We start from the raw sequence: 24,657 nt of genomic DNA, 5'->3' as shown, positions 1-24,657 counted from the left end.
ATGCCTCCCAGACATCAAACTGCCTCGAAGTCAGGGAGCTGCTGACAGCGAGATACAGGGGGCAGCTGTCGTTACCTTATGATTTGTGCTGTGCTCCACGGCCCAAGGTGATTTTGCTGGCTCTGTCCTTAAAAAAAAAAAAATCTGCTGTGCTCACAGAGGCTATAAGCAGAATGTCACAAAAAGAATAACAATGGGGGATTTTACTGTTGGACTGCCCTTCCATATCTACAGCAGCAGACAAAAAATACTATATAAGAATAAGGCCTACTTTCCAGCATTGTCACGATACTGTAATTTCAGGTCTCTCACTGTCTCCTCTTCCCATCTGGTCAGATTTGCTGTATAGAGACGATACAGGTGGAACTGCATATTTCAGCTTTCAGACCCACAGTGGAGATGCAGGACATTACAGAAATTAATATTGATCCACGTCTTTTGCCACAGCATGAAAAATGGTATTAAAAATGAGTTTTCTGTGACATCAGTATCACCTTGGCAAAACCCTTTTTTAATTTAACTGCAGGCTATTGTTGTCACTTCTCTACAGTAGTATCCCATTGGGTGCTCATCATGAGCTATCATTTCTGAGCCTCCCACATTCACAGGTTATCTGTTGCACAGGCCACAGCAGGTGATATCTCTGCCCCACTGAACAACATTGTCTGGGTTGAAAGAGATGCCTATGAGTCACTACAGCTTTGTATCCGAAACCATACTCCTCTTCCCTTGAGAACAAGAGCATCTCTACATCCCATAAAGCAGTGTAAGGTTGTTCAGGGACCTTCAGCTATTTTTAGATCTGAGGGCTCGAAATCCATTACAGAATGGAGGTATTGAGACAGCTGGATAAGCACAAGTATGGCACAGGCGTGATAATGCACCTCTATCTGTCCACATCATTTTCCCAGTGCCCATATCACCACCAAATACATTTCCCTGTCAGTCAGTATTGTATTTTGCCTTAAGCATGACCTGTTGAGATAGAAATTCTTTTGAATATTAATATTTATGGAAGAATACTTGTAGCTTGTTTTGCATTCAGAACTGGGAAAGAGGTGAAGGATCAAAGATGAAGTAGCAACACTCAAGAAGAACACAACTCATGCCTCACCCGCCTGTCTACAAATAGATGTGACAGATGGGACTTAAGCGTTTTGCTCCCAATATGTTTCATACCAGCTTGTTCCTTCATTTTCCCTCTCAAAATGCACAGGCAGCACATTACGCTTGATTTACAAATTCATTTAGAGTTTACAGTTTCTTGTACCAAGCAATGGGGAAGAAGACATTTATTTGATGCTGCCCTCGCTGGCAGAGCCAAGGCATTTCTCATAGACAGTAAGCAGGTTGGTTATTTAATAGTGCTCAAAAGGCTGTAGTATGCCAATATTATTTTATGTTCTCCACTTACAACTAACAGCTTACCCTTTTCTCCTTTTTCTACCCTTTCTCTTGTTTCCTCTCCCCACCCCGTTCATTTGGCCACTGGCTCTTTTTCCCCTCTCTGTTGTCCCATTACAGACTCCAGAGGAGTTGGACGACTCTGACTTTGAGACCGAAGACTTTGATGTTCGCAGCAGGACCAGCGTGCAGACAGAGGATGATCAGCTCATTGCTGGCCAGAGTGCACGGGTGAGTTGTCCATTGTTTCTTGTAGTATTTATAGACATTCCTGAGTCTGGTCTCCTGCCATTGAAATGTTTAGTTTTCAGATGCCATCAAAAATACCTTGTGAGAGATGGGAGATATGTGCCAAGGACACACACGCTCTCTCGCTCTCTCTCTCTCGCTCTCTCTCTCTCTCTCTCTCTCTCTCTCTCTCTCTCTCTCTCTCTCTCTCTCTCTCTCTCTCTATATATATATATATATATATATATATATATATATATATATATATATATATATATATATATATATATATATATATATATATATATATATATATGCATTGATATTAATATTTTCCATAGAGGAGATTGCATTCATTTGTGCCCAAGGGGAATGAGGCATACTTGAAGGTGATTTGATATTGACTTTAAAAGCTCATGTTATATGCCTTAGTTATTGAGTTGAATATTGCCATCCAACTTGAGTAAATTCATGTGGCCTGTTTGACAGTATCAGAGGAAATCACTTGTCTGGTGAAGTGAAACCTATCTTAGAATTCTACATAATCAGTAGAGCAGTTTGATATCTCTTTCACATGTCTGTCGTTTTAGAAAATAGAGGAGTATAGTCTGTATTTTGTTCATTTGTAGCTGTGCAGGCCTATTTAACAGTATGCCCATATTAATGTTGTTGGAGCCACTGTTGTTTTTTCAAACACTCCACCCCCATGCTTGCTGTTAATTGGTTACGCACAGTTGGCTTGGTGCCACCATAACAAATGTGACCCAAGTATTTGTGAAAAGTTTGTCCTCATAGAACTCTTGTTTACAGCATGGTCTCATTTGTTGTATTGGAAATAGTCATTACCCACAATTGGAAAAACATGCACCTTAGTCAAGTTCAGGATGAAACAAGGCCAAAAGTATATTTCAGCCTCTGATCCCATAAGAGATTGTTTATCTTTCACATGATGACTTGCTTGCTCCTGTCCTATTCATGCAGTAGGTAAACACAATCATTTAATAGTCTACTCTTTGAGAATTTTTCAAAATTCAAATTATCCACACATCTGTTCTTTTGTCTTGAGTACTATACGATCTTCGGCTTGATACCAAAAAGCTTTTGTGTCTTTTAAGCTAACACTAAATTGTAATTTTAGAGGTTAACTGCATTAATGATTTCAAGAGTATAGAGTGACAGGTTAATCCAAAAAAATCCTTATCAGCAGCGTGGTCTATCAGTACATTTCCATGCCATATGTCTTGTTCGCCACAGATTATCTGACTGTTTTATTAGGTGGGGGCTTTTCATCTTTGCACTGCCCTGAACAGCTTTGTTCAAGCTTAGGTGACTCTAGAGAGAGAAACCTATTTACCAGGAACTGAATGAATGCTCTTGCGATGATATTTGATTTCCTGCTCTTAAGTGTCTGCCCACTGTGGCCTCACAAGCTCATTCATGGAATATCTGATTGCCTGTTCGGAAGCTGCCCTTTAACCATCCCGCATAAGAGGCAGGATAGAAATGGTGCTAAACACATTTGCACATGATATTAAGTACCGTGAAAGCAAATGCTCTTATATTGATCCTCTTCAGTGGCCAGAGGCATAGAGTTCAATAGATGTATCTTTTTTTCTGAAGATGTCTCATAATATTACATAGTGGCTGTGAACCCTGTATTGAACCCATCTTTTGTAGTTAAAAAAAGAAAAACAGTCGCCACTTAACTAGCCAATCAGCGAAATGTCCATTTGAGACATTGATGGCATTTATTCATGTAGCCATTGCAGTCTTAAAGCTTTTTAGGCTTTTAGCTTTTTAAGAGTTAAAAAAAAAAGTAATCCAATATAACGGGTCAGCCATAAATTCTGCATTTAATTATGTCCTGTTCTGATACTTTTAGGGAGGTATTCATTTGATAGCTAAATGTTTATTATTCAAGTTATAGTGTGCAGTGTTGTTGAACTGGACAGCATTATATTAAGAGGTGTTTCTAATGTTTTGCCCTCTCCATTTATAACATATTATAAATCATATTAGAAACACGTTTTATAGCTACAGTATATAATTTCGGCTATATACTAGCTAACACGCCAGAGTTTAATCGAGGGTCACAGTAGTGCAGTGCATCATGGTACCACAGTGATTCTCTGCTTTGATCTCAAACAGGCTGCCTGGCAAGAGGTCTCATGTGCATCCATGGAAGCTATAGGGGACGATGTAAAACAACATACCCTGGAGACAGAAATGGCCTCTATAACAGTATGTTGAGGTTTAGTGTGCTAACCGTTAGTGCTTTCCATAATTCCTCCTCCAGGCTATCATGGCCCAGTTGCCCCAGGAGCAGAAGGCGAAGATTGCAGAACAGGTGGCTAGCTTCCAGGAAGAGAAGAGCAAGCTGGATGCTGAGGTGTCCAAGTGGGATGACAGCGGCAATGACATCATTGTGTTGGCTAAGCAGATGTGCATGATCATGATGGAGATGACGGACTTCACCAGGTGAGTTTGGACTAACAGCTTGGCTCACACCCGGAGCCACTTTTCTTCCCCAGCAATTGATGGTCTGTTTGGAAGTGTAGATATTTTTCTGGTCTCAGAGGACATCTGAATGAAGGGTTTGTAATGTGGCTGCACATTTTAAATTTGTAGTGTCTGTATTAATTGTTGAGTCTTGAGTATTGTCATCTTACTGTCCTCATATTAATATTCCAGTAGTTGTGTAGTTCAACCAAAATGCCCCCAAGACAGAATGCATGTTCAAGTTAAGCCAAATACAATCACTCAATAAGCCTGCATTTGTTTCCAAACATTTGCCCATATCTAGACAATACTCTGCACCCAGTTTAACATGGCTGTTCATGCATCAACACTCTCCATTTTCATAAGCAGCACTGTTGGTAGGATTTTCTCCTTGATTATTTTTTTTTCATCCTCCCCTAATCTTAAAGTGCACAACCATTAGAAGCGCGTTGAATCTCCCTCTCTCTGGGACATGAATAAAGATGGGTGTGCACTGTAAACCTTAAATGGACAGTCTCACTCACCAGAGCTATTACAGGGTGGCCATATTCACCTTTGTCAGTGGTTTGTTGAGACAATAGAGAGATGGTTGGGAAAAACATCTTAGGAATCATGACATATTATGAAGTAACAGCATCAAACAATTTTGCAGTAAGTATGTAAATATGCCTCTGCAAAGAGGCATATTTTGAGTGTGTCTGAAAGTTTCGATTGTTACATTCAGGGTATTTTCTGAAAACTTTCTTCATAGTTAATACATCACCAAGTATTGATTTCTCCAGAAAAACTTGTTGTTTGCACATCTTGCCAGTGTAACCAACTACTTGAGAGAGATGAAGAATGCATTTGAATTTAATCAACATCACACAGTCTTCGTAACATGATGATCCAGATGTAAACAAAGGATTGGAATCAGAGGATTGGAACCTCTCCACCGCTTCCAAATTAAATGGTACTCTTGCCCAGCCAATATTAATGTAATGGTTTCACAGTGTTTAAACTCTCTCAAGGTCTAACACACCTTTGCATCATGAAAAAAAAAGATGCATGTGTCCACTGGACAGTACACTGGCTGTACAAGCCAAGTCTGTTAGTGCACTGTATGCTCGTACGCCAAAACACGTGTAGCCATCCCAGTTTCATACACCATAGTTATGCATTCCACTAGCCTGTGCCTGTAGCTAACCAGCAATAAAAACCTAATGTTTTTGTTTCCTCTGACAGCCCTTTGCCAGGGGATATGACATTGATAAACAAGACATCTAGGGACTTTTAAGGAATAAAAAAATGACAGTAATGAAGACTGTTTTTGGTGGAGTCCAAAAATCTTTTTTAGGTAAATGTGACTGAAGCCTCGCTAGCAGACCATGTGAGGACCCCAGCAATATTTTGTGTGCATGCTTTGTGTGCATAACATTGGAATTCTTGATAAGATTGCCACTTTCTGATTAGTGTTGGACAGCATTTCTTGCTCTGCGTGATCGTCTAGCTCACATGGTGTGTGCCTTTGTGTGTTGGTGTGTGGAGGATGTGAGGAGACAATCTGAGTGGCTGACTCTATTTGTGCCTGACTGTATTTGTATGACTGTGCCTTTTTAAATTTTCAAGTGAATTACTCAGAGGACATTTTGTGCTTAACTCTGAGTCACATCTGTAATGACTATGAAATACTGCCTCTCTGTCTTCATCGTCTGAATGGGTCAAAGATCCAGTCTCCTTGGCGAAAGACACACAATACTGGAAAGCTGCAGCAAAATCAGAATATCAGAATCAGATTATTAACATAGCCAGAGATCTAACTTAGACAGAACCCTGGAATTTTCAATTTGCTTTTCATTCATCCGAAGAGCCAAGAAAAAAGAATTTTGTGTATTTTCTGTCTGTTGCATTTCATCTGTTGGACACACTTGTAAATTGAATACAAATGATGCTGCCTCCATCTCAGAGTACAATCTGTGTTTGTTTATTAGATGGTGTCAGCTGTGTATATATATATTTTAAGAGGTTATTGATTGTAGTGACATAAAAAAAAAATCCATAACCATAGGGAAAACAGCCCATTGAAGCTTGTTCAATACTGCATTTACTGGAATACATTTTGTCCATTTGCTCCATTACAGGCCTACTATCACTGGCTGAGCATTACTTATGTAAGAATATTAATTCCACATGTATTTTAAATTTAGTTTTGTTGGATGTTTCCGATAAAAAACAACCAAGCCAGAGAGACAGAAGAAAAGAAAACAAACCAAAACCAGTATGGGCTCAATTGTGAAAACATTTTTGTGAATTGCAGCACAGATTCCAGTATTGACATGCTTGTATCAAACTGTCAAGCATGAATGCTAAATGTGAATATTTGGTCAGATTTAGGTTGTTTATACCAAGGTACCAAAAAAATATTGTGCTGGTGCTGAACATTAGGTCCAACAAAGCATCACCATAAATTGTTTAGAAAAACAAGATGTTTTTAATTTGGTATGCTGTTCCATAGTCGAATCCCGCCAACAGCTAAGGTTTTCCAAATGAAAAATGTATTGGAAGTTATGTACCATGGCTAATCTGTGCCACTGTCACCTAGAAACTGCACTCATAAGACATCCTGAGCTTATCTGCATTGCTTGCATGGTTCTTCTGATTTCATGTGCTTCTAAAAGTCTGTGCAGTATCTGGATTTGCACTTTAGAAACCTAACTGAGATGGCAACTCTGAAGAAGTCGTAATTTTTAGCTCAGGGATTTAATACCTTGAATACAATATTGTTGAGTAATTTGGGTCAAGCTTTAATGTCTTTGACCTTAGTGACGGTGAATATGGCCGGAATTCAGTGTTGATGAGTACATTATATTCTCTGTGCTCTGTTATTGCTGTCAGAAATAGAGTTCATAAAAGAAAGCTGTGGAAATTGCCTTTGTGCCTGTGCTGTTAATAGTACAGTTACATTTAGAGTTTGTTAATTTAAGAGCTAATACCACTTCTTAGTATTGTATATAGTAGTATAGTATTTTCTTATTTGGCACTCTGATACTTTGGATAGTTCTCTGTGTATGCCTGTGTGTGCGTGCGTGCGTGCGTGCGTGCGTGCATCTCTGACAGAACACATGGATGTTTGTCAGGCTGAACATATATCTCCACATTATGCCTTGACTCTCACATGCTGCAGTCGCACATGGAAGGTCAGTAGCTTGCTAATTCAGCCCGCACCCAAATTATCGCCCCTTCAACCTTGAGCTGGCCCAAAGCCCTGCCAAGGTTAATGCTGTGTGAGGTAATTGTTGTAGACCTCTCTCTTGACAAATCTGCAGAGAGTGAGAGAGATTCTTCTCGACTCCTGCATTGCTTTTGGCTGTATGGCAGCTCTCATGAATAAGGCATGTCTGGCTGGGAAACATGCAACATATTTGGGAGGCACCTATCTTAGAGCATTCTGTGCTGTGGAGTGCTTGGCCCGATGTGGCTTACACCCACCTGAAGGCTTGCAGCGGTCACCGGACCTGAATTCCTCAGTCCCTCCTCCATGTATAAATCCATTACGAAAATCTTACAAGGACGTTCTCTTGTCAGGAGACCTCTTGTCTGTTTTCATGGCCTCTTTGTGCTTTTCCCTGGCATTAGTTGACCGCCTAGGCACGGCTGGACATGGTGTGGAAATTAAGCAGCTGGCCCTTCATCTCTTCAGGCTAAAGGAAGGGACGGTTTTAAAAAGGAAATCAGTGGTTGGGGAGAAATCAGTCGTTGCTGTGTGTGCATTGTGGTGGGATATTTTTTATTGGGACGAACTGCAACATTTTACAAGCAACATTCTATTTAAAACACTCCATGCAGGTCTTTCCCCCAGCCGGAGCCCATCACAATGCCTCCAGTGCTGTCTCCAGGGGTTGTCTGGTCCCCAGAGAGCTGCCAGTCTGTGTTTTGATGCGTGGCCTCTTCCACTAGGACCCTGACTTGCTTTACAGCAGGGAGAGAGCAAAAGAGGGGTAGGGTTGGAGATGGGAGCAGAGGGAAGAGGAAGCAAGAGAACAGAACACAAAATTCCATCTGTTCTGGGTTGGATGGCTCATTTTTTAGCCTAGAGAGAGCAGCTTTGAATCCAATTTGTGTCTCTTGCCAACTGTGTCCCAGAGTCCCTTGTGGGGGCAGAAAAAAAGTGGCAAATGGCTGACAAGCTTACAGTGGGTCAGGTCAGGGCCGAACTGACCCATGTTGGGACGCGACTTGTTTGGCCCAACAAGGGTCAAGACTGGATGTCGAACATTAGGACAATGTCCAAACCCTCTCAAATTGAATTGTTCTCTCATCTCTTTGCTTCCAGTTCTCTCCTTTTTTCTTTGGTTCTCTTTCTGTGTCCCACATCTGGATGATAATGACCATACAAATGAGGAGAGTGTGTGTATATGTGTGATGCATTTTTCAGGACAACCAATATTTCTCCTCCAAGAGACATGAAACAAGTCCGATTTGCCTCTCAGCCTTCTAATAACCCTTCAAAGCTGCTTAAATTTAAGGAGCCAAATAAATTGACCTGATAATTTCTGCTGTGATAGAAAGCTTATGGCACTGGTGACTGCTATACCATGAATCAGGGGTTCTTCAATATGATAGCACTGCCGGTTTCTTAAAATCATATTACAACTATATTTTATGTATCATATTCTCAAACTACAAGAAAAAGTGAGTTTAACACCTTGTTCTTTAAGTGGAGTTGATGGTGCTACAACAGAGTGTGACAGCACACTGTCACAGTCTCATTCTTTAAAGACTGCCCTGAGAGTGAAGCTGCCCCTCTGCATTTAATGGATGATAAAACGTTCTCAGCTCTGACTGAACAGCATGATGCCAGAGTAGTTCCACAGACGTGCTTACCTCTCTCCGAAAAAAAACAACAACAACAACAACAACAAAACTTTCCAAAACAAACTGCTGCTCCATGACTGAGATGCTTCTCCTGCATATTGGATGAGGTTGCAGTAGATCAGAAACAGTGACTGATCTTTTCACTGTTTTCTTCTCAGGGGGAAAGGACCACTGAAGAATACCTCTGATGTCATCAGCGCTGCCAAGAAAATTGCCGAGGCAGGATCAAGAATGGACAAGCTGGGCCGCACCATCGCTGACAATGTAAGTCATTAATGAAGCTCCGTCCCACAAGAGTTTCATATAGACTACACCTTTGTGCCAGCTACCCCAGTATAATAAGAATTGTACCAATGTGCCACATCGACACTGTCAGAGCCCAATAAATTAGCATTAAGTGCAGCAGCAAGGGCAAATAAAGGAAAATGACTCACTTGTGTAGAAAAACTGTACCACAGACTTTGTGACATAACCGTGATGTCTGCAGTAAAGTGACGTCTTTCAAACCCTGCTCCAGTATCATATTAACTTTACTTCCCTGTTGTGAATTACTGATGTAGAACCTCAGAATGTGTGTAATTTCTCTGTTAGAAGACAAGAGTAGTACATACGTTAAATATACTGTCTACCAAGCCATGAATGTTCAGACTGCGGTACATAGGTTGGCAGGTTTTCATTACTGAAATGCACATCTCGTTCTCAGACACTGTGTTGCTGAAGGAACTGACATTTCTGTATGCTGCTGCGCTCACACTGAGTTTGAAAAAGCGAGGCTTTCATAGTGATTGCATCTTGACACCCCTTCCTTTTGTTTTTAAATGTTTTCCTTAACAGCGTCTGTATGCGAGGCAGATTTAAAGACTCAGAATGGGAGGCAAACTTTTTTTGTTTTGGAATATTTTGTACTCTTTCTACTAGAAGCTGCTAAAAAAAACATTCAGTACATACAATTTCTTTTTGCAGACATGCCTTTTATTTCATTATTTTTTTTTTTTTTTCATTTGCATGTTTAGCAGCAAATCTAAGAAAAAAGCTGGCATGGTGCAGCCCCTCAGATGTTAAAAACCACTGTGATTTGTGTTATTCATGAGACACTCCTGACTAGTCTTTACCAATTTCTTTCAGGATCAAACACTCTCTCCCCTCTCTCTCGTTTTTCCATCTCCCAATTCCCGATTCCATCATCTCTCCACATCTATCCCTTACCCCAGAGACTATAGTCCTTGACATAGGGAAACACACATTCAATTATCCGTGGCCTCATATTTCACTTAAATACTTGCACTGTACCACACCTCAGGGAGACACTGTACATGATTTATCCCCCAACTTATTCATGGGGCGTCTCTTAGGCAGAGACTCATTGCCTCTGTGACTGCAATATGTATACATTTTGTTGTTAAATCATGAAAGAGTTTAGTTGTGATGTTCACAACCAGACATGGTTGTCAGATTGAGGTCTTCTCCTGCGAAGACATTGCTTGCTTATGTGGTTTAGATGTACCAGCTGTGGGTTTCTTTCATTTCTATCCAAGAACACACGCTCAGTCAGGCATACAATGGCTTTAGATGTTTGCTGTAAGATTTCAATTTTGATAGCATTAGAGGTGTTTGGCAGTCTCTCTTTTACTCTGGTTTTGTTGACATCTCTACTGATATGTTGGCAAAACGTTCCAACAGCAGAAAGCCTTTGTTAAGTAATGAGATTGATTGAGCGTTTCAGGGCTGACTACAACGCATGGATTTTAAAGCTATGAATTGGCCATTAACAAGTCTGTTTGAATCTGCTTTGCACCATAAGTAAATATTTGTCTCTAAACAGCCCAGGTTTAGATACACAATGCTGTGGTTAATCATTGATTTGATTATTTAGTTTTACATCATAGCCTTTTTAATCAGTTGTTTGTGTAATGAGAAGATGGGACTGCTGGGGCACTTGTGAAGTATACTGCACATGTACTGATATTGGCAAGAAAAAAAAAACAAAGAAAAAAAGATATTGGTGCACATTGATTCAAAGGGGACGTAAGAGGTATGCCAAGTACCTTTGTCTCAGTGGTGAATGATCAGGGGTTTCAATTATGCGAACATACACTGGAAACATCTGCATTTAGCTTTCAGCATAGATCTTCTCTCCCTCAGGTTGACATAATGAGCTGCTGGCCTCCAAGAGCCCTGCACATCTGATATTTTATTTAAGGTGCCCTCAGATCCTTAATATTACAGGCCCACGTTTATCACCAAGTAAAAGTCTGATCTGTTCTGACCTAATTGCATCCGAATCATCTGAATAGGGAATAAGCCGTTCTGGAAAGTGACTTTTTTATGCCTCACTGCCGCTTTTGAAGATGCTTATTCACTTTAATGAAAACAGTGTTATCCCCCAAAGAAAACAGATGGGCAACTGTGCAGGTGTGTGAGTGTGTGAGCATGCATATATTTGTGTGTTTATGCCTACATGCAAACACTTCCGTTTGAATGGCCTGCCTCTCCCCAAGCACATGTGTATGGATGTGTTAGAGTTGGGTGACTATTTTATTCTCCCGTCCCCAACTATTTGTAAGTACTCGTTTCTTTATCTTCTGTGTATGTGTATGTTTGTGTGCGTGTGTACACTATTAGGGGATTTTGGGGTTTGAAGCACTCAAAGTATGAATAAATGAAGAGCTTTGGCTGTTGAAACTGAAGTCTTTGCCAACAGTGAGGACCCCTCCAGCCTCTGAACCCATCCAGCTGTCCCTCTTAGCCTTTCTCTCTCAGCAGAGACCAAAACACTAGCAGACCAGGCAACACTCACCCGTAACACATCAGCCAGGGCTCCTAGGGATGGACATTGGGTAGAGGGGGGTGAGAGAGATGGAAAGATAGAAAGGGTAGAAAAAAGGGGGAGTGTATTTGTGTGGGGAGAGGAACATCCCTCCTGAGAGATGAATCCATTAAGAGTGCTTCGCCTTTTAATTAGCAGTATAATTGCCAGGTGGCATTTTTTTATTTATTTATTTACACAGACAGTTTATATTTAGGGCCATATCTCTAAGAAAGCAGGAGATGCCACAGGCCCACTTATAGCAAAAGCATGGCACGTTGGGATGGTCTACATTCTCCAGCAGCAATAGTGAACTGAATCACCACCAAGATGCACACATACTGAGAGTCAGAGGAGCAAATGCAATGCTGGGACTGCTCATTAACCTAGGCATATTAATCACTTGTGCTCTGTGCCTCTGGCCTGGAGGGTCTATGAGGGTTTACTCCTCATATAAAGCACATCGGCAGATGGTCCCAGACTGATAGCACAGCGTCTCACTCCACATTTTCCTCCCTAAGACTGCGTTGTAGCGTGTTTTGGTACATACATATTCTGTTCAACAGAGATACGCAGGTGGACACGGTCTAGTTCGGGGTTTCTGAAAAACAGTTAAATATGTGTAATAGAGCCTTATTAATTTTTTAAGAAATGAGTGTAGTGCAGAGATGAGCTGCAGGATGTAGGTCAGAGCCGTACAAAGGTCTGCACTGCAGTTTATTAAGAATTTATGACGCTCCTCTGCAGGGCACCTTATGAGAATTCCATCTGAGCAGGCTGGTAAACAAATAATGCTATGTAATTGAGATTTATAATGCAAATGTGTTAGCCAGTATGTAGCTCATAAATTTTTGCTGCTTGTCTGCTCACCACATAAACACTTACATGTACACATACAAACACATGCACATAAAATAAGACTTGCATATTTAGGGAAGGCTCACGTGCTAGCTGTATATGTGCTTGTGTGCGTGCGTATGCATGCCTGTGTGTGTACGTGCAAGCTTTATTCTCATGATGTATACTGACATACATAGTGTACTTTTCCAATTTGCATTCAATCAGTGGAGATTTATGGTGATCCATGGCCTCTGTTGCTGGTCACAGTCTAATCCCGGCTCTGGCCCTAGACGCTTAACAGCAGACAGGGGCTGTAAATTACCTACTGCAGTGTTGGAGAAGCAGAATCACACGAAGAGTCCACAAATTCTCAGCTCAGCAGTTCAAGGGTCAGCCCTAAGCTAACTGAAGTTTAGCCCAACAAAGTGAAGCCCTCTTCATTTGCTTGTTGAGAAAAATTATCAAGTCCCAATCGATGTCAATATTTTCATGTTTTTTGTCAATGCTGAAGGTAAAAATAGCTTGGCCTCGAAAGAGCCACTTCTGTTAACCAAAGAGCTCCCTGAGGTGCAGACTCTGCTTGGAAGGAAAATGATAAGAACAGCCAACCATCATATTGAGAGGTATCAAGTGGGTGAAAAAGGAGTAAAGGGTCTGGCCAAAGAAGCGAGTTTAAGTCTGAATGTCAGAAATTTGAAAATATAAATGTTTAAATATGCCTGTTTGTACTTGTCTATTCTGCAGTAGCCGTGATAAGTTATCAGTTTTGCTTACAAGTACTACAGTGAATTGCCTGACTGACAGGTGCAGCGTGAACATTAAACATTGATGAGGGCCATTTAATTGGTCCCTGTGGTTACCTCGAACGTCGCCCATTTTTGGCTCGCCCCCAGCTTGATTTCCTCCTGTCATATCCAGAGTCCCTGTCCGCTTCAGTGTCACATTAACATTCCAAAGTGCCAGTGTGATTGAATTGGCCCCACGCAAATCTGGAGCATCTTTTTAGCAAATGCAGTGAGGAGAGGGGATCTGGCTGTCATCACTGTTTGAAATTGATCTTGTTTGATATTGGTAGGCCATGGCAGATTTATATTTAGCCATCAAGTGTAACCGAATCAGCACCAGACGGACAAAATCTAATGTACAGCACATTACCTGTAAAGCCCATTAGCCAGGCTGTGCACAGAAAACATGAGCACGTCTTCATCAGAGGTCTTGTGGAAATCTGTTCTGTTCAGTAAAACTTTTAGATTTCTTACTTTTCTCAGCGGATTGAAGCCATTTCATCTATCTTCACTTGAAGTTTCCAGTCATTTTTCACCATGGTATTCACTGCCACTGTTTTCAAGTTTTAAAGTTTGTTAAATATAGTAAACATTTTTTTCTGTTACATTGTATTTATCTTTAAGTGTCTATCGACCTCAGCTTGGAATCAATCATTTCCTATCCCCGTGTAGACCTGTCTTCTACGTAGTTTCTGCCTTCAGTAACAGAATGGTCTCTCCAGTGCTTCTTTTCCTGTATCTCCTTAAACTATGCCATGGATCTACGTCACCCTGTTTTCCCCTGGGCAGTCCGCACACTGTAACATATATATATATCTCTGCATCCCTGCAACCCCCGTGGTGTTTCTGAGGTGTAATGGCAGATTAAGGTTCCTGTTGGCTTCTTGTCCTGAAGTTTCTTTCTCCGGTTAGGTGCAGTTAATTATCCACACACCTCTACCGCACACAGTCACACAAATGTCTTATTTTTTTTTCTTTCCACCTGATAGATGTGTTATATGTCAGAGCTCGTAAAGCTGCGTGGTGAAATGTGCTGCCTGGTCTAAGGTTTTGGATTTGTTTTCTCTCCTTTGAGCTGTGAAGATTCAGCCACAACACCACACAGCAAAGCTCGCCTGAACCAGAGTTTTTGTGTTTGTTTGAGCTTGTCTTTTTACTGTGGCAGGAGAACAAATTGGGCTGTCACTGTGGTGTGATACGAGATTATTTATAGGGGTGAGGCATAGTTTTCAGTGTACGTTTGGAAATAAAAATGGATTCTTTTTAGCTGTTTAGATGTACTTTTTCTGGCTCTTGGGATAACCAGGCCAAAGTCTAGAGGATAAAGCAACAGGCCCTCCATTGAAGAGTCTCTGCAAAATTACTCAGAATCACCTCGCTTAGATCTGAGAACAGAGGGAGTATCCTTTTTCTCATGACAGGAAGTGACTGGAAAACAAAACGTATCACAAAACATGTCCGTGTTCACGGCCCTGTGGCACTCCCCAGCAGTTTGCTGGCAGCGGCACATTAGAATGCTGCCGTGTCAGTAAATATTGGAAATTGGCATTTCCTCAGGGTGATGCGTCCTGAAAGGTCAGTGCTGGGCGGCAGTAGCGCAGTGGCTCTGCCTCTGCCTCTGCTCTGTATAATGGAATTCAGTGGAACTGCATGGCATTTCCAATGATGGGACCTGACCTTCCTGATCATCATTTATATCATGGACATTACCCAACACGTAGCACAGTGAAATCCTTCTGTTCAACATCCTGCTCTGTCATATTATTGCCTCATCTCCTTTTCTCATTCCGTGAGCTTTGTGTTGTCAAAGGAAAGAGTTTTGCTTTTGTTTTAGTCTGAGCTGTCTCTGGAGCAACAGCCTAAATGTTAAGGAATGCAAAATAAAGGAAGAGCTAACCACATATGCAGAAGTGATACCCTCATGAATACAGAATATAATACAAGCCATGGAAGCCATTGTTACTTCAGAGATTCAATTAACGAGAATAACGATCCACTACCCTTTGGCCCAACTTTGATGTTACACCTTCATTTTTCGGAGAAGGCACTTAAAGCCAACTGTGAAGAGACCACGGCAACTCCACAAGAATCACTGACATTTCTACATGTCCTGCTGGCTCCTTCTGAAACATGGTGACTCACCTTTTCTTTTAGTTTTCCTTGAAAAGATATCCAGAGTTGTGTGATGAAGTCTCTAGTGCCCCTTGCGAGGCAGCTGGATTGATGCATCAAGCTGCCGCCCTCAATATATACCGCTCAACACTAAAGCAGTTTTAGCATATGGACTTCAGACAGTGTCTGCAGAATCGGGCCCAGAAGTTGTCCAGAGATGGCCTTTCACACATGTAGTACATTTGTCTGTGTCAGATACATTCTCACTTACTGGAAATCCTCCGTTTGGTTTAAGTGAGGGGTGGCGCCCGGGTAGAACATCCAGGAGGAGGTGGAGGACTCATCCATAATGATGACTGTTTTTGCGTTGATGTCAGTGCTGCATATATTTGGACCTATTGGCCATGTCAATGAAGGAGTGGAAACCAATATACAGGAAAGCAGAAAAGGGTACGAAGCAGCTACACTCTGCAATGTCATCAACACGCCCACTTGCTTGCTGTGTAGCAGAGTAGCAGTGCACACTCCCATGGTGAAGACCTAAGAGACCCTTAGGTTACTTGGTGAAATGTGAGTTACCTACTGAAGCATGATGCTCGTGGAAACATTAAAATAAAGGTAGTCAGTGAGGTACTTTGGTTTCTGAAGCAATGATCATCTTGTGAATACCACCCGAGTTAATCACACACAGGCCCTCTATATGCATTACCAAAACAATCCAAGGTGTTCTTGTCTCTTCTCTGTGCAACTTATGTATTCACATGTCACAGTCAGAGCAGCCTTGCAGAGTTTCCTGAGTGCTGAGTGAAGCCAGCAGCTGAGCTGAGTATGAGCACAAGTGATGCTTTCACAGTGCCCTGCTCTCAGCCGTCTGAATACTTCCCCAAGCCCTCATTAGCATGGCTCCTGCATTCAGCCTCATCCCAGGTCTTTGCTATAGCATGTGTGTGTCTGCGAACGCACACATACACTCACTCTTACTTACTTACAGCCCCCTCCCAACTACAGTTGAATCCTTGTGTCTGCGTCCCGTTTCCCCAGTTGGATTTCTCCCCCTTATTTACTCCTCCATACTGTTCCCCCTCTGGCTCATTCTTCATCCTCATCTTTTCTCCAACTGCTTATTTTTCTCTGGTTCTTTCTGCTTTTTTTTTTTTTTTAACCTTCCTTCCTCTTCCATTTTCTCCAGCGTCTCAGCTATGTATTAACTCCTCTCCTGTATGATGATCATCCCCTCCAGCACTCTTTCCCCTCATCTCCTCTTGCATTCCCTTCTTTAATAGTATATCAACTCTTACATTTCCCTCCTCTCTACTTAGCCCATCCTGCTATTAATGAGGAATGGATGGGAGTGATGGAGAAGACTAGATTGTCACAGGACATCTATAAAGCTCTCAGTAAGGAAAGGCATCCTTGTAATGGGTTTAGTTGTATTTGTATTTCTGACATTTACTTTGTGATTATGCGTGTACACAGGCTGGATTTCTTTGAGAGCAGTGAAAGGACTGTCCTTATCCTACTTTTGCACCCCATCACTCTGACGTTTGCTGTGTATGAGTGAGTGCAGTCATGCTGGATGCATGGGTATACATATCTGGGACTGAGTCCATTATTCAGTGGAGCGCGCACAATTACACCAGGGATACTCCGCAATGTGCTCTGCAACATAAGATGCATACGTCATAGTCTGTTTGAATTGTCCCAAAACCTTTGGGACAGAGAAAAGAAAACTAGGATTTCCTTAGCTTCTGTTGATAAGATCACTTTAATAGTGATTATGGGCATGATTGAGAGATGTCATTTGCTCACTCATAACAGTCTTGCACGCTTGCATTCTTAGCTCTCTCCAGGTTCTGGGCCTATCGTAGCCTGCTTGATTTAAGTGAGAACAATTGCGTGTGGATTTGGTTTCAGTAATCTTAGTTTACGGCGTAGATTTTTAGTCCTCTTTCCGTGGCCAGACCTTCCAAGGAAAGGAGTACAGCCCCACACCATATAGGGCCAGACAGTATAGCTTTGGGTTGTGTACAAGCCGCCCCGGCCACCTTGTGCTCTTGTCTGATTAAAGCACAGGTACTGACGTCACCAGCAGCACAGGACAGACACTCAGCATCAACAGCTGCTAAAGGACTCCTCCTTCAGACAGCCAAGCATCTGCACACTGTGTTTTAGCCAGTGTTTTGTCTTATCTTGCTCACTCACATGGTCACCCCAGTGCTTTTCACAGGTATAGTTAGTTTAGTAGGTTATGCGAAAAGCTGCCAGCCTCTGATTACGTGTGACAGAGTCAGTCTCACCCTGTCATGATCTTTGCTGACATACCATTTGTATGTCAAGTCACTCTGCTCAGATCTACCATCTGATGTAAAGCGTCAGAGTCTCATCAGGGTGTTTACATCCCTCATTTGATGAGCAGCTAAGAACAGTACTGTGGCCTAATTACTTTGCTGGCAGGGGGCTTGTTTAGTAAACTAAGAGAGGGATTGGAGATGGTTTTCCAAGGTAAAACCCGAGTGTAATTATGAGATGAAATAATTCAAAAAGATTGCCAATGATAAATGAGATGCATTTGTGGGACGCTTCTCATGCTGCTGCTTTCAAGTGGGATTTCTGATTATTTATTGGATTTCTTGATGCTGATGTTTTTTTATGGCTCCAGTGTATTTTTGGAGGTGACACTTGACAATATTGTTAATGCTTTGTCGGACACAAGAATAAGAGGATTTTCCAACTTGGTATTGAACCTATGGTGTCAAAATTGTTTTTCCACACAAACTAAACTTCGTCACATCCATTGCATGTGTCCTTTGAGATTTAATTGAATGTATTGGAGCCTGTTTGAGTGCTTCTCCAACCTGAAGCAGATTATTCACACCATCACACCTGAATTCATTGCCATGGGATGGAGGGTTCACAAACATTTTTCTTGCAAGAACTCAGATAACTGACAGCTGGAATGATGACTTTGTTTTGATGGTTTTGAAAACGTTTCTTGACTACAAACAGGGCTGCTGTTTACACTTTAAGATCAAGGATTTTTGCTTCCAAAAAGACTTCACACAAGATTATTACCATCACCTGAAAGAAAATTGATTGACAGCCGTGTTTGCCTCCTAATAGAATTTGCATTCTGCATGACTTGATCATGCTTAACCCTGTGAAGATGAGTTATCAATCTACCAGGTTGTAGGCGTGCGCTTGTCATTTTGGCTCTGAGCACATCCCTAATGTGGGTGTCTACCTTACCTGTCACACTGCTACTAACTCATCTTGATAAAGTGTGAGATCATTGCATCTCTAGAATCACATAAATATTCAGATTGAGTTGTGCCACCAAATGACTGAAGTGACAGAAATTGATTCATTGTTTGACTTGCAAGCAGGTAGTCTTATAATCACAAACCTGTTGCGCTGCGCACATTGATTGGCATGTGCATTTCTCTGTTGCAGTGCCCTGACTCCACCTGTAAGCAGGACCTGCTTGCCTACCTGCAGCGTATTGCCTTGTACTGCCACCAGCTCAACATCTGCAGCAAAGTCAAGGCTGAGGTGCAGAACCTGGGAGGAGAGCTGGTTGTCTCTGGGGTAAGTCTAACACCATTTGAACCTTGGACACACTGTCTTTGATTCTTCATTCTGCAAAAGTGCATAGAGATAGTGCAGGTTTCAAAATTTTCACACTAAAGGGTCAAAATGTGAATGTCAAGTGAATTTAGAAATGTTGACTTTTTCTGAAGCCTTAAGGATATACCCGCTGTAAATTGGTTGTAATGAATGTAAACAGAACTTCGTTTACAGTGAACTCTCCAAGGGGGTACCTCTCATTCCTACCTAGAAAGATAATTAAATCAATAGAATGCATTGGCTACTTCCTAAAGTTTTATTATCTGGTGTTGCTCACATCAATAAAAAATAGTTAGACACGATTTATTCTCTGATTGTAATTTGCAGCTTATATTTTCTATAGAATAAACAGGAAACAGAAATAATGGCTTTCTCTGCTCTAGAAAGGACTAATGTTGCCAAAATGTTTTACTACTTAAGATAACGCAGCAAGACCAATGTTTACAGATGCTTTAAAGTGGTAATTAACCACTTAGTTGCCAGGCCAATTAATTAAAACCAGTTACCTCTGTGTGCAGTCAATAATGAATTCCTCCCTCCTTTCCGTGGAGCTGAAATGAGCTGATGCTTCCAACACTTCCAGTCAAGTGTCACCAGTGTCTCTGAGGCTATTAAATTGTGGAGATTAAATTAGTGTGACCTTTTCCCCTATTCTCAAATTCTTCACATCTGTTTGTATGCCAGACAGACTCAGAAAGGTCGTTAATTCTTCTGTACAAACACTTGGTTCCCCCCCCGAAAACTTGCAGTACAAAACTGGAAGACATTTGAAAGACAGAACAGTTGACTTTCACTAGACTTGAATTCAAAACCGATGCAAATAACAGGCTTTGCTTTCACCATCGTACAAAGCTAACTGTTTCTCTGGTTTTCTCTCCTGTCTCCTCCACATGCTCAGTTGGACAGCGCCATGTCCCTTATTCAGGCGGCAAAGAACCTGATGAACACGGTGGTGTCCACCGTCAAGGCCTCCTACGTTGCATCTACTAAGTACCAGAAGAACAAAGGCATGGAGGCCCTCAACATGCCCGCTATCTCCTGGAGGATGAAAGCCCCTGAGAAAAAGCCTCTGGTGAAGAGAGAGAAGCAGGATGATGGCCAAACCAACAGAGTCAAGAGATCCTCTCACAAGAAGCATGTAAACCCTGTGCAGGCTCTGAGCGAGTTTAAAGCCATGGATAGCATCTAGACTCCTTTGTTTTTGATTCAAGAAAACACAAAACAATGACCAATGAGTTTATATAGATAGATAGAGCTCGTCTTCCAGTTGAAAAGAAAAGGTTTTATCATATCCACCTTTGCATAGACGGCTTGTCTGTTTGACCCACTATATTCCTCCACTGCCTCATTTCTATCCCATAAGTTCACATTTGCTCTAATCTGTAGCATTAACGGTCTCTGCTCTGGAAAATGCAGTTAGAGGGAAATCAACTGGACAAAAAGCAGTTGTTTGTATGTTTCCCATTTTTTCTTTCCTGTTTAGGGGAGGAAAAGGAGTAGATTTCATAGATGTTATAAGAACTAATTCCAAGAGGCTTTTGATTATTTTGTATTCTAACCAGTTTTATAGTAATACTGCGGGGTCTCTGATGTTTCCCACTATAATGTTTGATTATGGCTAAATATCATCTGTTCTGCAAATATCAACTATGCAAAATCTCAACTGCCTTGTTTTAACTTGAGCAATAACTTAAGTTCATTTGGGTGTGCTGGGCTAACTGGTAAGATTTTAAATATGTTTTGGTTCAGCCTTCAGGAGCCAAAGTCAGTATATTTCCATGTGTGCCTGCATTTTAATAACTTTATACATCTTCGTTATGCCACTAGAAACTGTTCGAATGAGTTTAAACTGACCTTTAACACTATTTTCAGTGCTGACTTTGTACCCCTTTATATTTGGATCGGTAATTATCATTTCTTTGTAATTTAAACATCTCAAGTTTTATTTTTTTGTAATGTTTTTTTTTTCATGTTCACACGATAAAGCAAACCAAAGGTGGCAGAGTATTCCTTCCAGCCTTCTGTTTTTCTGCACAGGTGCGACATGTGCTCGATCCTACAATTAAGGCGCACAGATCCACCCAGTTCAGTCTGACTTTGTAAATAAGCCTCGACTCCTCAGAGTCTGGGAGAACCCAGTGGGCTAAACAATGAGTAGACCCAATGTCGGCCTTTTCCAAAGCCGACAAGCTTCATTAACCGTCAATGAGACCAAACACCTCCGCAATCGTAAGAATGTGTCCAAATTGAGGGATCAATATGTTTTCTCTCCAGAGCTTAGAGTTAGGCGAAGAGATGAGGGGATTTCACTGACTTTATACTCTTGCTTTTTGTTTGTATTCCTTGTCCTTAAGCTTGAACACTAATCAAGGTTTTACGTCATGCACAGTCTTTATAAGAAATTAGAAACAAGTTGCCAGGTGTTGGAGCTTTAAAATGAGCAGGAGATACTTCAGGTAACATCGGTGGGATTGTTGTCCTGTCATACATGATATACTCCTGCATTGTGGTGCATTGGTGTACAGTGAGGCTTCGAAATCCTGCTGCTTTGGTCTTGCTGTCGAATCATTGTCTTGCTCGTTTGACATCTGTGAGCTAAAGAAGGATGGGTATGTAAGGTTATTTGACAGGTGGATTTTTTTTCCCCTGTACTGTAGAAGCAAGCCTTTCGAGAGAGTATGTCAGTGCGTTTCTCCTCACAGTTTGTCTCTTGCTGTATTTGAGTTTGGATTTGATTCTTGAGTGATATCAAACTACTTTGCTGTGGATTTTTTATTATTGAGAGCTGACTTATTAGTGCACACGTTTCTTGTATTCATGTGCCTGCTTTACATCTTAATAAACAGTTGAAATGTAACCACTGTTTTTGCTTTCTTATTTGTCGTGCAGGCTGAAGTGTTGTTTTTCTGCCCTCCTGTGAACTCACATTCTCCTTATACGCTTTGTTTTACAATTATACCAGATTGGAGTTGTAGTAGCAAGGTTTAGTACTTGCAAAGTGAAATCCCAGAAGAATAATTTCTACTCTCAAAGGTAAAATGAGTTTTAGCACACAGCCAAATATGCTGCTATGCATAATTAAGGCATTATATCATGTATGCATACCTCCCATATAGTCTGCATTACTGACTTGAGGGCTATATACAGTATGCTCTTGTAACTTCTGTAATTGGGTTGCTGTACTGCTGTTGTGGGTTATTTTCTCTTAAAAAAAAAAAAAAATAATAAGTAAGTGAAATAAGTGCAGCTTTTAACATCAAACACATTCTGTCTTCTGGTGGTGTTTCTTTAACATCAGCCTGTGAAGAAAATGCAGTGGGAGACCCAAGATAGCGCACATTGTGTTGATAAATCTATCTGAAGCTACAAAGTATTTGCAATGAACGGCCTATTTTTCCCAAAGTGCTGTCGGTAATCGCACATCAGACTCGGTCTGAGTCATCACTGAGACGCCGCCAACAAGACAAATCCATTTTTTCAGATTCTAACACATGCAGGTCATTTCAAGTATCACTATGTTTGGGTTTTTTCTGATGATTAATTATTTAGTTGTTAGACCCCTTACCTTATCTCATCTACATCCACTTAAGATTGCTCTTTCTTAAGTTTCCCAGAATAGCTTTGAATGAGCCACAGGAAATGGATGAGAAATAGACCAAGAGAAGCATTGTGGCAGGCGTGAGAGAAGATTCCTGTACCCTGCCCTGAAGACTTCTCTAATCAAACTGTTCTTCCTTTACTTTGGGATGGATTTTAGTGTTCCAAAGCCAGAAGTGGAGAGTAACAATTAACATTAAGTCACATAGTGCAATATGCGATATTTGGAAAATGTATGGCAACAATGCTGATAATAGACTGACTTGAAAATGAACATAACTTTACATAACTAAACTGTACATAAACTGTACATAACTCACATATAAGTCTATGTATTTACATATGAGACTTGAATTTTGTTGTAGTGTCAAGTATTGCTGGAGTACTTTTCCTGCAAAGCTACGTCAGTAGGTGCGCATGCGCAACGCAAAATGTGCAACAGCGACGTCCATGGTGTATAGATTTGGACCATAGACTTTTTTTCTCATATAGAAGTGTAAACCGAAAGCGGTGTGAGCTGTTGTAGCACTCAAGGAAACATTGGCGAAGGAGGCCAGAGCAAAAAGTGAGGAAAACCTGCGGAGTTCAAACATAACCACTAAGCTAGCATACTCCACTCTCTGGGGGCTAACGGGCGGCTAGCTGTCCGCCCCCGCCGCCTCTGCTGCTCTGTGGGGAGCATTGGGACGAATAAACCGAGCCTGTCACACCTAACGAGTCTGCTTTCACAAAGTTAAAATGCGCTCTGGTGTGAGTGCGTTGTGTTAGTACAGAGACTGGCTGGAGGAACCGTCAAGGTCGTGAAACAAACGCTGCTGCTTGCTGTCTTCACTGCTCGGACATCAGTGCACCCAGACAGCCTGAAGTCAGCACAGCAAACATGTCCAGACTGCCGACACCTCCATTTCCCTGTATGAAATGTTCATTTTAACTTGAACAAGCCTTTTCAATGAACATCAGTAAGCCGTTGCTTTAACATGCCCCCCGAAGGAGCAGCTCGAGATAGCCGGGGGTCCAGCTGACCTTTGAGAGGAGCATCACCTGCGAGTGCGCCAAACACCGGAGTGATGTTATCTGAGCTGCTCCGACGCCCACTCGCTGCCATCAGCAGTTTGAACGGTGAGAAAACTTTGGTTTTACTTTGACAACTGGTGCTGTGCTTCTGTTGTGTTTTTGCACTATGCGCACACGTGCTACACTGTGTTTTGGCATGTTTTATTGTGCGTTTCTGATTGGGCGACAGAAGCCTGCATGGCGGCCTTGAATCTGCTTAATCCTCCTTGTTCAGCAGCCTTGAAGCTGTTCTTTAAATCTGGTTTTTCATGCAGTCGTGACACAGTGGGATGCTCATGCCTGGTGCATTTGATAGTGTGCAGTATTTAGTCGTTCAGTCTAGGTTTGTCTGAATGCGGCTTCAAGTATGAGCTTGAACACGGGACTTGTAATCCATAGTTCTTAACTTGCTACTTTCTGAACAATCCTCCTCACCCCAGAAGTGTCAGTGACACCAGGCCCCTGACATCTTTACTGAACTTGCACTTTATAAATCGAATCAGTATGTGGTACCATGCACACACTGTTGTCTGAAAAAAGAGAGGGAAAGGAAAAAGACTGCCTGGGCAGACCTCGTCAGCATGGGCTGTACATTTCTCAGTGGTATTTAGGATTATGCCCTAAATTCATTGTAGGACTGGAGTCCCATAATGACCCATTCAGTATTACTCATATTCATTATCATGAATAGAATTTTAAAATATAAATCTTCCACTTCATCTCTGTGTAAAGTGGGCCCTCACTGACTATTATGAGTGGCTACGGCAGGAGTAAATCTGCTCCCTACAATGTTAATATATCCAGGGTGGTTGGAATTAGTCTGCCTGTGGAAAGAGGCTGTAAAGTTTGAAACTG

General features: G+C 41.5%; 1 protein-coding gene across 1 annotated transcript in view; it reads left to right on the top strand.

Moving 5' to 3' along the window:
• The window catches only part of ctnna1 (catenin (cadherin-associated protein), alpha 1), a 75,669-nt gene extending 53,666 nt beyond the window's left edge, over positions 1-22,003 (top strand). Inside the window, exons 14-18 of the mRNA XM_070962595.1 lie at positions 1,525-1,635; positions 3,929-4,110; positions 9,144-9,249; positions 18,979-19,113; positions 20,051-22,003. Of these exons, the coding sequence (XP_070818696.1) occupies positions 1,525-1,635; positions 3,929-4,110; positions 9,144-9,249; positions 18,979-19,113; positions 20,051-20,341 (825 nt within the window). The 3' untranslated portion in view covers positions 20,342-22,003. The remainder of the gene's footprint in view (positions 1-1,524; positions 1,636-3,928; positions 4,111-9,143; positions 9,250-18,978; positions 19,114-20,050) is intronic.
• Positions 22,004-24,657: the final 2,654 nt, after the last annotated feature.

The sequence above is a fragment of the Chaetodon trifascialis genome, chromosome 5 (genome assembly GCF_039877785.1).
Source record: "Chaetodon trifascialis isolate fChaTrf1 chromosome 5, fChaTrf1.hap1, whole genome shotgun sequence".
NCBI classification, from domain to species: Eukaryota; Metazoa; Chordata; class Actinopteri; order Chaetodontiformes; family Chaetodontidae; genus Chaetodon; species Chaetodon trifascialis.
The sequence above is the reverse complement of the archived record's forward strand: the minus strand, read 5'-3'. Positions and strand labels throughout refer to the sequence as shown.